Consider the following 14,860-nt stretch of genomic DNA (forward strand, 5'->3'; position numbering starts at 1 on the left):
AAATGACCACCAGGCCCGAAGACCAGAATCACTCTTCAGTGTGCGTGGCTCACGTTCTCTTCACTGGAGGGAGGTTTTCCCTGCAGTAGTAATCTCGTTGGTCGCGGCGGTGGAGAGTCTCGGATTGTCAGAGCTGCGAGCCTGAGGGGCTGGGACTAGAAGTCGCGGGCCCTCCCCTCTCCCTGGCGTCCGGCCCGGGCTGCGGCGGGACGCGACTCCGCCTCCCCGGCCCCGCCGCCCATGTGCGCCCTTCGACCCCCAGCGAAGGCGGCTGCCATAGGGGCCCCGGCACCCGGCCTCCCGGCCCTGCCGCTGCTGCTGCTGCTGCTGGTGGCCGCGCCGACGGGACGGGCAGGTAAGAGGGTAGTGCCGGGGCCGCGACGACCGCCCCGTTCCGGCTGGTTTCGGCCGTCCAGCCCCCGGGTTTCGCTTTCAAGCGCGCAGAGCGGGAGGAGCGCGGGTCAGCGCCGAGAGCCCTGGAGTCCCGGGGAGAAACTCGCCGCTGCCTCGCGCGGGCCGGCTTCAGGGTCAAGTTCGCGCGCTCCGCGTTTCACACTTTTCGTTGCGGGAGTTGCGGGCGAGGTAGAGGAAGGTTGACGGTGGTCGCTCCGAGCGGTCCCCACAGCTGGTAACTCGGTCGGTGACAGTGACCTTTCGCATTGCACTCGCCGGCACGTCGCAGGTTCCCGCCACCCACGCCGTGGCCGCACCGACCTGTAGCTTTTCGACAGAGCACCCCAGGGAAGGAGGCGATGCCTGCGCTTTAAAAATCAAACCTCTTGAAAGAGTGGGCTTTGAGGGAACCGGAGTTAGAAAGTGCAGCGTTTCTAAAGTAAGATCTTTCTGGGCACGTCATTTTTTTCCTTTGCAGTTTTGATCTTGTACAATATATGTGCTCTTTGATTTCTTGCAAGTAACAAAACTTTGAACTGATTCATGACATAGGTAACTCAAGGCTTTTTAGCTTTAAGTTTTAACTCTCTACCATCTGGAATCCAGTAAACCAGAATGATTCATTAACCTGATTTTTTTTTTTTTCCTTATGCATTTCTGGTGTACGAGAAAAAGAAATTTTTTTAAAGCAAGATATCTAGGACCCTCCTTTTAAAAAAAAAAAAAAAAAAAAAGTTAAAGCAACACAACTTCCCGGAATACTGTGCTTTGTACAGATTTGATCCAGGCTTCCATGCTTTTAACCCAGAGCTGAACAATGACAGTGAATGCAGGAAGAAAGTTGTTCATGAAACTGCGGTGTCCTTAGTAGTCAAAGAAAAAGTTACTAAAGTTCAGTATAGTTACAAAGGTAAAAATTGTGTGCATATCTTGGAAAGATTTTTGGACAATAGACATTATACACAAAAAGTTTCTCTTCTAAATCCTAAAGTTACCAGAAACTGTAGTTCTTTTGTCTTGTGATAAATATTCTTAGGTAAGCTGAATGGAAGGATCTGCTCCTGACCTATCCAGATACTGAACCTCAACTAACAGATATGAATTTAGTTGTTTCTATTTCTAATCAAAGAAATAAAGCTTGCTCCTTAATTGGGTTGGGAGGCTGACATTAGAAGGTAATAATATTCTTGGCTTCAAAGCAAAATTGGGGAAAAAACAAAACAGAAGAAACTCTTTTCGGACCCATGAGACTCAGGTACTTTCTTAGGTCTTCTTAAAGAGTTCCTGTCCTCTTCTGGGCCTCCAGGCACCCTGAGGACTGCTGGGAAAACCAGGTGAGAAGGCATATGTGGTTACATGGATACCATACCTGGCTCTTAAGAGAGAGCTATTCTATCTTGATGGATCCGCCACCATATCTGCTGAGCAGTGTGAACCTTCTAATAGTTATATGACATTACCATTGTCCAGTAGGCGAATTCTTTAATTTTTCGAACTTTTAGCACAAAAGTTCGAAGTCACACAACTCTGTGATTGGATCAGGCTGTACAATACCAAACATCCAAAGAGAAAGGAAAAAAATTCAATGGGGCATCAACATTTTAGTAAAGTTCTTCGTAGTTCATTTCAGGTAAACTTTTAAAGGAATCCAGAATGTCTGTGCCACTCCCTCAAGGCAGGAGGGATACACATCTGTACCTTCACTCTCTTATGTCTCCAGGGACAGAAGTTTCACTAGGAAGTTTATCACTGTGGTTTATCAAACTCTGCCCTGTTGGCCCAATCCCATGTCTTATTCCTCAGTGAAGATAAAGAACCGTGGTCAGCATAATATAAACAAGCATTTAAAGCCAGTAAGAGAGTGGGAGGAGATGACTTTCCAAGGTCATGTATCTCCTCTCCTCAAGCCCTTCAGAGGCTTCCATCTGAATTCTCCTACGTGGTCTTATATGGCTCACTCCTGCCTGTCTCTCCAGGCTTACCTCACATCACTTAATTCCTGCTATCCTGGCCTTTTTCCAGTTCCTAGAGCAAACCAAACCGTTTTCCCTCTCAGGACTTCATACTTGCAGTTCCTTGTGCTGGAATGTTCCTGTCCACTCTGTCCCCGGCTAACTCCTGTTCAGACTTGGCATCTCACCTCCAATGTGCGTCCTTCAAGGAGAGCTTCCCAAGATCCCCAGAGAGGGAAAAAATATTGTTTATTATGCCTATGAACAAATGAGCCAAACTCTAGGTTTGGAGCTTTTGAATGCAGTCTATTACAGCATCTCTGCTTATTAGAACTAATATACTATAATTAACAGAATGAGGATATTTGTTGAAGTGTCTCTTCTTTGATATAAACACAACAGCATCAGGTGTTTTATTTCACTGAGAAATTATTTCAGGATATTTTTCAAACACACACAAATGATTCCAGTGAACTAATTAAATTTTCTTCATTATTTTCTTCTTTTTAGCTTTTAATTTTGAACTATTCTGAGACTTACAGAAAAGCTATAGAAATAATAGAGCTCTCATAAACCCCTCACCCGGTTTCTCTTAATTTTAACTGTGGTACAGTGTTCAGAATGAGGAAATTAACATTGGTATAGTATTGACACTATTCACTAAACTGTAGACTTTGTTCCAATTTCACCCTTTTTTCCACTAATTCCCCTTTTCTGTTCCGGGATCAATCCAGGATCCTTAGTACACTTAGTTGCTGTGTCTCCTTCCTCTCTTCCAATCTATGACAGTTCCTCAGCCTCTCTGCTTTCATGTCCTTGACATTTTTGAAGAGTTCTTGTCACCTCCTCCTCAGGCTGCCCCTCAATGTGGGTTCATTTGAAGTTTCCTCTTGATTAGAGTGAGGTTATTCCTTTTGGGCAATAATACCACAGAGATTATGTTGTCTTTCCCAGCGCATCATATCAAAGGGTTTATGATGTCAATGTGTCTTCTTCCTGGCGATGTTAACCTTGATCATTTGGTTTAGGTGGTGTCTGCAGGGTTTTTCACTGTATAGTTACGATTTTCACTTTCTGATTAATAAACACATTGTGGGAAGATACTTTGAGATCATGCAAATATCCTGTTTCTCCTCAAACTTACACCCGCTAATTTTAGTATTCATCAGTGGATACTGAATGCAACAACTATGATGCCTAATGGTGATTTTTTTATTTCATTTTTTCCTTCTCTACTTATTAAATTGGAATTCTCATGCAAAGAAGAGCGTTTACTTCTCTCCCATTTATTTATTTATTCAATTGCTTAAATATATCAATATGGACTCACAAATATTTACTTTATTCTTGGAGTTATAATCCAATACTATTATTATTAATTTTGCTGCTCAAATTGTTCCAGCTTCGGCCATTAAAAGCTCTTTTAGTTTGGCTCCCATGTCCTTTCAACAAGCCCCATTCTTTTTAAGCATTTCATTGCTTTCTAGCAACATAAAATGTTTCAGGTTCATCTTGTATTTCCCCTTCCCCAGGGCTGAATCAGCCACTTCCCCAAGGAGCTCTAGCTCCTTCTACTGGAGAATAGGATCTAGAAACCAAAATCTAGTTGCCAGGCATACTCATTGCTACTGGAATGTTGTTTCTAGGCTCTCTCAGCGGACAAAGCTGGAAGTTATAAATATGTATACTAACCCAGGCATCCACACACATCTGTATTTCTGTATCTATATGTATGTATCTATGTATACAAAAGACGATAAGCTTACACTGATACCTCTGATTCCAAGAGCACAGAGTTGATTGTCTTTCCTTTCTTTATCTGTAGCTTCTTTCTCCAACAGTGAGAAACCTGATATCATTATCTATAATAGATTTACTTATTTCTTCATTTCTAGTTTAGAGTTTCAGAAGTATTAACCCATGCTCCTATGAGAAGGACATTTACCAACTAGATTATAGCATCTATATACAGTTCTTTTGTCTTTAGCTTTATAATACCCAGTCAAGATACTGTTGACCAAAGTTACTTAGATTAGATCGGTTTTCCTTCACCTTCTTTACTTTATTGTCTCTTTGTAATAAGGTTAGGTTCATTTGTTACTGTTGGTATTTCAGTTGGGGTTTCCCACATGCTAGTTGGTTTTGTTTCTTGATTTGGGGGTATTTGAAGGGTATGTGAGACATTACTGTAGTTTAAGAGTCAGAGATGTACCAAATGGTACACTTGGAGAGGGGTTGCCCCCTCATCATCCTTACAATCTTGTTCCTATTCTTGTTCCACGTCACCCCCGTAGGTAACCAGTCTCCTTAGTTACTGGTTTATCCTTCCTGTATTTCTTTTGCACCAGTGAACAGATATGCGTGTATTTTCTCATATTCCCCTTCTTTCTTACATGAAACCTAGCATACGACAGGTTCTCTTTTCCACTTAGCATTTTTTTTTTTTTATACAGTTTGCTTTATTTATTTATTTATGGCTGTGTTGGGTCTTCGTTTCTGTGCGAGGGCTTTCTCTAGTTGTGGCAAGCGGGGGCCACTCTTCATCGCGGTGCGCGGGCCTCTCACTTTCGCGGCCTCTCTTGTTGCGGAGCACAGGCTCCAGACGCGCAGGCTCAGTAGCTGTGGCTCACGGGCCCAGTTGCTCCGTGGCATGTGGGATCTTCCCAGACCAGGGCTCGAACCCGTGTTCCCTGCATTAGCAGGCAGATTCTCAACCACTGCGCCACCAGGGAAGCCCCTCCACTTAGCATTTTTTCGCTTAACAGGATATGTCTTTTCTGCTTCACAAATCCGTAATCCTCAAAGGTAGGCCCTGACTGTACCGGCCAAATTCATATCAAGGCTAAATCATTTCCAAATCTTGCTTCAGCTTCGCATGAAAACACCTGGTTTTAAACATATTGTATGCTAATAGCCAAGAACTCGGTCTACATCTGGGTGCTGTATTGCAGCTAAAGCAGGATTTGTCTTCTCGAATGTTCTTTCCATCAAACAAGCTTGTCCTCTTTTCCAGCTTCTCTCCCATTGCCTTTGGAGCAGACATGAGGGATTTCTTGTACCTTTGCATGTACATTTATCATTTATTGGCTATTATATAGCTCCTCATTGATCAGCTCGAAGCCCATCCCCAGCATGTCTGGAGAGCATCATATACCTGAGATCTAAGCGTGTGGCTATAGGTATCACCAGCCTCCCCTTTCAGAAGATGTGCTCCTACTACCTGTAGCTATTTATTCAGCTTCCTATAGAACAAATCCAGGAAAGGCAGAATTTGCTCCCCAGAGAACAATTAAGGAGATCAGTTACCCACAGGAGGTGGCATGGTGTACGACCAAGGCGGTAGGGCTGAGGAGGGGTGTCAGTTCCCTGAGTGCACCTTTCCATACAGCTCTGACTCAGAGCCATAGGTAGGATGCAGATTTTGCATTTAAGCCTAAACTTTAGACAAAGACAATAAGCAGTAACATATATTTTTAATTTTTAATATTAATGCTATAAAACTAATACTTTAGTATAAGCATCTCATAAAACATTATGAGAATAAAACATTAACTATTTTTAAGTGCTTGGCATAGTGCTTTTCACAAATGCCACTCGGTAAATTTGCCTTTTTGGTTAAAAGGCATCTTTCATTATATGCATGATTTTTTTTTTTTTTTTTTTTGCGGTACGCGGGCCTCTCACTGTTGTGGCCTCTCCCGTTGTGGAGCACAGGCTCCGGACGCACAGGCTCAGCGGCCATGGCTCACGGGCCCAGCCCCTCCGCGGCATGTGGGATCTTCCCGGGCCGGGGCACGAACCCATGTCCCCTGCATCAGCAGGCAGACTTTCAACCACTGCACCACCAGGGAAGCCCTGCATGATACTTTTAAAATGACTCTCTACTTGCATCTTTTTCTTCACGTACAATTTTACCAGGTATCTTTGACATGTTTACTTCCATGATGATAAAAAAAAAGACTGCTAAGTATTAACTGCAGCTTAAGGTAGTATACATTTTAAGAAGTGAAATCATTTTATTCATCTTACTTATAACATTACCTTTATGCTATGATTGTGATGTTCTGACAGCATTTTTACTTTTTCTTGGTCCATGTTTATGATTATTTGACTCAAAAGGTGATACTAGAAAAATGAATTAAATCTCTATAATCTGTCTCAAGATGTGTCAATTCCATATAAAATTGGAGAACAAGAGAACTTTTTTAAAAAAGAATGCTGGCTGAAGACAATACAATTAAATACTTCCTCTGCTTTATTTTCAGAATTCCTTTTGATATAGGAAACTAGGCTGGAAAGGGCCTTAAAATCCCGTCCAACTGCTTCCCTTGTGAATGTTCCCTGCAACATAACTTCAGAGTCATTACCTATCTGCTGTTGGAGCACCTCTCATCACAGGAAACTTGATACCTGACACCCAAGACAGGATGTCCTGTCGTTGTAGACTTCCAGCTACTGGAATGTTCTTCCCATGAACAAGCTGAGGTCTTGATGTCTTTCATCTTGTCACATTGTTGGTCCTCACTCTAAGCTGATGCAGTCATGCAGAACAAGCTGCTCAGCTCATTGACTGCAACCATCACATTTCCTCTGTCTTCATTCGGCTCAGCTAACCACCTCCCCAGTTGTGTCATGCCAGGCCCCTCTCTCTCCTGGTCTTTTCTGTACGTGTGTGTTCCAGATTGTCTGTAAGTTCTCAGGCATACTCACTGTAGATCATGATGTTATGGCTGGTCTGCCAGATTTTAATCACTGCCCCTGGCATGTTGGTCCTTAAGTGATTCAGCATCAGTTTCCTGGTGAGCAAAGGGTTCCTGATGCCTAAAAGTTACCCTCCCTTTTTACCTCTGCTGTCTTTTCCTATAAGACACAGACCTTGACCCCTCATTTAAACTCAGAATTTCATATTAATACAATTTCAGTTTGCGGAGGCAATTTTCCTTCTCTTTACTTCTCAGAATACAGAGAATGGAAGTATGGCATGATGTTTTATCTAGAGCACATGATGTCTGTCACGGTGGACTTTAACGCAATTAAGGAGACTCTTTCTGGAAAGGAAATTTTTGATTACAAATATTATCTATTCAAAATCAGTTCTGTTTTTCAAGTGTGGTGGTCACCACAGTGCACGTTGAGACGCCAAAATGGCTTCCACTCAGCTTCTCCAATCACTTTATGCACCACATCATCAAACGCCAGCTCCGCCTCCAGGCACAGAGAATGGGCATACCTTGTCCTATACAGATTTGTCAGGAACTTTTCCTTATACTTCTTGAGTCTCAACATGTATGCCTTTAATCCAGCCCCCTGAAATTTTCCATTCCATACAGTTAACATTTGTATTTTGGTGATATGAGATATTTTGGCAAGTGTATCCTCTTAGTTGAAGCGTTTGTTTGCATTACTTCCGCCATTTGAATTTCCTCTTTTTCAACTTTGCAGACATTTTTTTTTTCTCCTACATCAATCCCTCCATCCTTACTTCCAGGTTACTTGGCAGCCCTTAAAGCATTCATTCTTCTCTTAAATAAACATTGTGTTCATTTTTGAGGAAAGATACAAGGAACAGACACCTACTATATTACTTTCCTGAGGCTGCCGTAACAAAGTACCACAAACTGGGTAGCTTAAAATAACATGAATGTATTATCTCACAGTTCTGGAAGCTAGAAGTCTGAAATCAGGATGTTGGCAGGGTTGCTTCCTTCTGAAGGCTGTAGGGGAGCATCTGTTCCACGCCTCTCTCCTGGCATCTGGTGGTTGCTGGCAATCCTTGGCATTCCTCGGCCTGTTGCGCATCATTCCAATCCTCTGCCTTCACACACCGTTCTCTCTGTCTCTTCACATAATCTTGCCTCTGTGCATGTCTCTCTTTGCGTCCAAATTTTACGTTTGTATAAGGATACGAGTCATGTTGGATTGAAGCCCACCCTAATGACCTCTTTTTAACTTGATTACCTCTATAAAGACATTATATCGAATTAAGGTTACTTTATGAGGTACTGGAGACTAGGATTTCAACATATTTCTTTGCGGGGCCACAGTTGAATTTATAACACCTACCACACCCTCAGCGGCTTGTAGGGCAGTGAGCAGAACTCATGAGCTTGGCTTCTAAAGTGGAGAAAAGCTACCTTTTCTTTTTTTTTTTTTTTGCGGTACGCGGGCCTCTCACTGTTGTGGCCTCTCCCGTTGTGGAGCACAGGCTCCGGACGCGCAGGCTCAGCGGCCGTGGCTCACGGGCCCAGCCGCTCCGCGGCACGTGGGATCTTCCTGGACCGGGGCACGAACCCGTGCCCCCTGCTTCGGCAGGCGGACTCTCAACCACTGCGCCGCCAGGGAAGCCCGAAAAGCTACCTTTTCAACCCCATGCAGTTTTCCTCCTCAACGTGTTTATTAGTCTGTGTCCACTGCCAAAAGGAAACCTTTGTAGAAGTCTCACGCCTGAAAGGCTCTCCTGAGAACGTAGAGGGCAGAGATGAGTCGTCTCTTGTACTTTCCATAACATGAACATAAAAGATAGCCACCATTTTGCAATACGTACAAACATGGAATCATTATGTTGTACACCTTAAACTAATACGTTATATGTTAATTATACCTGTTTTTTAAAAAGGAGAGAAACGTCAATGGGTATGTAATAAAGATGGAGTTTAAATTTCTTCAGCAGAGGGGTTCACTCTCGTCAGACCTCCATCTCTGTTCCTCTACGTGGCATGTTCGTTGCAAAATCTTCACCCTTGCTCCAGCATGGGCCATTTTCATACTTAAGGCTAACTATCCATATGACTCCAAGTCAGCCCTCCTCCTCCATTTTAGATTAAAGTATAAAAGAAGTAAACGGTCCCCTGAATTATCCTACTGAATGCTTTACGTTGTTATTTTTTAAATTTGCTGATAGTTTTTAGGTGCAAAATAGAACATCACGTGTGCCTTAGGAGCAAATAACTTAGGGGAATGAGGTATTTGAGGTGGTCGGATTTAATGAAAAAGAATTACCTTCACACCCCACACATTCATTTTGAGTTTTCATAAGTTAAAATACAACTTGACACAATGTGATTTTTAAATAACCTTCTTTTGAGCACTTTTCATTTATTCATTCTTTAGTTCATTTATTCAATATCATTCATTCATACATATCAGGAACTGTTCTCGGTACTGAGGTGAACAAGAAAACAAGGCCTCTTTCTTCGTGAAGCTTTTAACCTCGGGTGATTACATCAAAGTATAAATGCCAGAACTGAGGAAACCAAGCTTCTCTAGAAGCACAGAGCAAGGCAACTGATCTAATCTAGGAGTCAGGCAGGGCTTCCTATGAAAAGGGAAAGTGAGACTTATGAGAATTGCCAATATACTTGTTATATTTTGCATTTAAAATGCTAGCAAGAAAATAAAGTTAAATCCTGCTCTAAGCATCTTCTATCTATAAACTACCACGTAGTTAACATTCCTTTTTCCCACCTACATTTCTTTCTTGTAAAACTACAAATCAACCAACAAAACCCAACAACAAATAGCAGAATCCTATGAAACAGGTGATTTTTTTTCTGACAATGGTATTGCCAGGTGGGTGGGAGTAAGGAGCTTTGCAGCTGTAGGACGGCCCGACCTCAAGGTCACTGACAGCTTCAACAGGTCACTGTGGTCTGTGGCTCTGTGCAACACTGAATCCAACCACAAATAGGTATCAAAAGGCTCCCTTGTTACAGCTGTGGTTTTCTAGAGGGCTGGTGCCCGAGGCACACTTTCTCACTTCCTGAATCAACACAGTCCTTTGAAGGCTCTGTTAGCTTTAACAGCGAGAGCAAAGGGAATGTCTTCATTGATCCATTCTCTGAGTTGATCCTGGAGAGGTTCCCGTGTTGTCAGAGCCTTTGGCTCTTTGTGGGTGGCCTCTTCACTATTGCTCTGCTTTTATCCTGACCAGTGTGTTTTAATATCTTTGTGGTAGGATAACCACCTCAGAGAGCTGATCTTCAGCGAGCCCCGCGCAGCACGTGGATCCCCTGTCCATTTTATCACATTTAGTTACACAACTTCATTGAGGCTTAATTCAACCCTGAAGAGGTGTGATCCGAGCCCCGGTCACCATCAAAAACATCAAAGCATTGACTTGTCACTATGGAGCAGAGTTAACCTATTGAAAAATATTGCACCTTTCTGACTGTTTTTGATGGCTGCTGTACACTTCTGTCTTCATCTTGTTTGACTGGCAAGTCTGAGATCACACTCTCAACCTCGTTTGCCTCAAAATCCCAATCAACAGCCAAGAGAAGTAAATACTACTAATTACTTCCAAATCTCCACTAAGTAATTATTTTTGTCTCTCTTACTTTTTCTATTAATTTTTTTTTCACATTTTTATCTTGATTTTCTCTCTGAAAATTTCAAGTGATGGAGATGTTAGGGGAAGAATCACATTACTTGTGTGAGGATAAAAAGAAGCACTATGATTTATGAAAGTTATTTGAAAAATAAAGTGGACGATGTATGTTGATATTTAGTAAACACCTATTGATGGAACTGGGAGTTCCCAACAGCTATTCTTTCCAATACCTTAGTGGTTTCAAATGGCTTGTCTTTGACTCTGTTCTTTCTTTTATCTTTTCCTTTCTGAGGCAAGTTATCAAGTTGTAGAGACTCCAACCCACATTTGAATCTATTTTTCCACAGTTACTATGATATTCAATTTGGATAGACACTTTGGAGATCACAAAATGTGGAGAAAAATCAAGTCCCTGGCCTCAAAAAGCAAGTCTGAAAGGGAAGGGAAGGGAAGGGAAGACATACATACAAGAGATGACATAAGGAAGTGGGACTGATTTTCTAACAATGGGACCAACATATTCAAATTAATAATGGCATCTTCAAAATAGACATTTTAGGAGGCTGTGCACAAAAATCTCACAATGTATTTCCTAAACTCCTTTTTTCAGGGTTCTCAATAGAACCTGTATGCATCGGTCAGATTACGGTTTGCCATTAAGTGGCAAACCTTCATCGTGGAGGTGTGGTTTAATTTTCAAAAGCATTCAAAGCCACTTCCAACCAACTTGGGTAATCAAGCTAAGAAATGCTATGTTGGGCAAAAACAAGGTGTGACTATAAAAAAGAAAGTGAGATGGAATTTTTTGCGTGTATGCAAGCAACCGCTGAAGACAGTTGTAGCTGAAAGGAAGCATGCCCCAGGTGCCAGAGCTGAGCAGTACCAGGGAATAATTATAAACCCTCCCAAGGAAACTGCCAGGACAATGCACACTCTTTTTGATGGGTAAATGCCAGTATATTTATTTTAAGAAGTGGTCTCAACCTTAAAGTCCTACTTGCTCTCAAGCACCAACAGCAATATTCCAAAACATGTTTAAGCACATAGATTTACTTATTGAGGTGTGGCTATAAAGAAATAACATGCTTATTATGTATGACTTATGTATCGCTCATCCATATAAAAGTTCACATACCTGGCAGGGAAAGCATGTATTGATGGATTGTGTCCCAGATTCAGAAAATACCTGCTCTGTGAGAGCAGGGCCTTCTGTGTGTTTCTGTCTGCCACTGCACCCTAGTAACTCTCAGTTTCTGTTTCTAGTAGGTGCCCAGTAATGAGGTTGAATGAATGATGTGACTAAGTACCCTTCCACCAGAAAAAACTTCAATGAAGGAGAAATACTAGGATTTTCCTCATTGAATTCCTTGTGTGTGTGTGTGTGTGTGTGTGTGTGTGTGTGTGTGTAAAGATAGGGAAAAGCAGCATATGAAGCATTTGCATTTTTAAGAATTGAACTCCTCATTGAAATTCTTATGTATCTCCTTAGAAGCAGTCATCTGTAACATGCACCCTTTCCAATGACCATGTAATCTTTTCTTCCCGCAGCACTGCTCCTTGAAGCGTTCCCTAAAGGCAGTAAATGAGTGTCCTAGTAGAGAACCCTGTTGTCCTCAGAGCACTTGGGCTCAAACAGCTTCCAGATGGCTGAATAACCACAGGCAAATCAGTCCGCCTCTCTGGGCCTCTATCTAATCAGCTGTAAAGGGAGAATAGTAACCACGGAGGACAATACTGAACTAATGATTATTGAGCTCTTTCTTTGTACCAGGCACTATTTGGGGAACCTTATTTAATCATTCCAACAAGCCTATGAGGCAGATGATATTATTGTTTTATTTTACAAATGAGGAAATTGAGTACAGAGGCTAAATAACTTACTTCAGGGCACACAGCTTAGGTAAGCTGTAGAACAGGGAGTAGGTCCCAGTGTGGCTCTAGAACTCTTGTTCTTAAAACTTCTGTCTGACCTACTCACATAAACAATTATTAGAAGCCAACGAGATAGGGCAGGTGGCAGTGCCCTATATAACGTTCAGTATACTATTTAGAGAAAACAGAGGCAGTATGCAAGTACAGCAGCAAGCAGGCAAAGAAATAATAGAGAAATTGTAGCGGGATTGGTAGAGGAAAATAATCAAGTTCCGAGGAACTAATGTTAACATCAAACCGTACTCTCTCCTTTACAGAAGTATATTTTCTCAGGTAAATAGTTCCTGAATAACATTTCAAGTGTTGTTTAGATGATTCACTTTCTAAGGGCACTTGATATATGCAATATATGTCAAGGGGGAAGAAAGGAAAGAGGAGTTAATATTTTTCAGGAGAGACAATTTATAACTTAAGACAAAAGAAAATATGCCCTTCCTTTCAGCACGATGAAGTTACAACAATATTTAATCTGTTTGAAGGCAGTGACACTGTTTGGCTCTCCTTTGGTGGAGGTTGGGATGAGATATTTCCAACTTTTGCTTCCTGAAACTGATTAATCACCCTCTGGTGCTTTTTGTACATCGATTGTTTTTAACCCCATTTCCCACAACAGAAAACTCATTCAGGAGGTGATTTTTTTTTTTCTTTGTTTGGTAGGTATTTTCCTATTTTGAAAGGCACTTGTAAGATGTAGCGACCACTTGCCATGAGCTGCTTTCCAGGGTGATTTCAAGCTATCAGGGTTTGGTGGTTCAGACTGGGTCACCCTCATCCAGATGCTCATGTGAATCTGGGTCCTGCCCTTTCTCTACAATCTATGTGAGCCCAGTGGTCCCTGGTTAGTTCAGTTCAAAAGTATTTATTTGAGAGGCACTGGGGATACAAAGAATCTTATAAGACATGGTGCCCAGGGTCAAACAGCTCAGAGCCTAGTGATTCCTTCACTGCTTCAGCTTCAGAAAGACAGATGGGGCTGGAGGGCTGGAGACTTTCTCTGTGTAAAGGTGGGCAGGGCTTCCTCAGTGCTGAGGCTCCCTTGTTAATCATGAGCTTGAGAAACTTGAATGGCCCCAAAGGGAAGTCCCCAAAAGTGGACACATTTGACTGTTCAGCCTCTTGTAGTCTGATGGTTTTCCTCAGGAGTGAATGAGCATAATGTCCACAACGGGAAACTCAGAAAGCCTCAGCCCCAGAAGAGAGAGGTTTGGGTAACCACGAGCCTGATTACCCTTTGTGAGTTCACTCTGAAAACCTCACCACTTTTTACCAGTGTTCATCAGGCACTAATTTATGCATAGACTTTTCCCACAGTATAATGAAATGGAAATACCTTTTACTGTCAGGCATATAATTAAAACTGCAACATACTTAAGATGATGACCTTAGTATTATCTTTGAGGCCATTAAGAAAATGTCACATACCATTTCATTCCACCTACAGAAAGGTAACTATAAGGTAATTCTTGGAACTAATGTAGCAGCCACATTTTATAAAACTCCACTAATGAAGTTGTCAAACATTTACCCATTTCAAATTCCATTTATTTATTCTCTTCCTACTAGAAGGACCCAAGAGGAGATAGAGGACTTTTTCTTTTTGGGGTTATAACATAGATGAAGCTGGGCTAGAAGACTTTCCCAAAGGCCAAGATATAATGAGAGGAAAATAAACACTGAGAGGGAACACAGGTCTAAATGACATGACTTACAGGCTATAGCTAACCCACCATTACTTAGGAGTTCATTAAGTGGACCCCTTCTTGCTGACCCCTCACAGCTTTGTTAGGACAGAAGCCATCTTTTTGGTTGTTGTTCATTGGTTAATTTTTTTCCTTTTTTAAGTCGAAGTAGAGTTGATATACAATATTACATAAGTTACAGGTGTATCATATAATGAGTCACAATTTTTAAAGGTTATACTCCATTTATAGCTATAAAATATTGGCTATATTCCCTGTGTTGTACAATATAGCCTTGTAGCTTGTCTTATACATAATAGTCTGTGCCTCTTAATCCCCTACCCCTCTATTGCCCTTCCCCACCTCCCCACTGGGAACCACTAGTTTGCAGAAGCCATCTTAAATACCCATTATCCAAGGGGGCCCCCCTCAAGTCTCCCTCCATTGCCCAGTGTCCATACCCCGGTCAGGGAAGCTCAAAGGGTGCCTGGAGTTCTTGTCCCTTTCTGAGGTCATCTGTGTTTCATTTTCTCCTGAAAGACCAGCCTCCCACCCAGTGACTGTCGTCAGGAATG

General features: G+C 42.1%; 1 protein-coding gene across 1 annotated transcript in view; it reads left to right on the forward strand.

The window, feature by feature from the left end:
* The first annotated feature begins 230 nt into the window (after positions 1 to 230).
* The window catches only part of IL20RA (interleukin 20 receptor subunit alpha), a 37,316-nt gene continuing 22,686 nt past the window's right edge, over positions 231 to 14,860 (forward strand). Inside the window, exon 1 of the mRNA XM_007452045.1 lies at positions 231 to 355. Within this exon, the coding sequence (XP_007452107.1) occupies positions 241 to 355 (115 nt within the window). The 5' untranslated portion in view covers positions 231 to 240. The remainder of the gene's footprint in view (positions 356 to 14,860) is intronic.

This window comes from Lipotes vexillifer, unplaced genomic scaffold (assembly GCF_000442215.2).
Source record: "Lipotes vexillifer unplaced genomic scaffold, Lipotes_vexillifer_v1.1 scaffold16, whole genome shotgun sequence".
NCBI classification, from domain to species: Eukaryota; Metazoa; Chordata; class Mammalia; order Artiodactyla; family Lipotidae; genus Lipotes; species Lipotes vexillifer.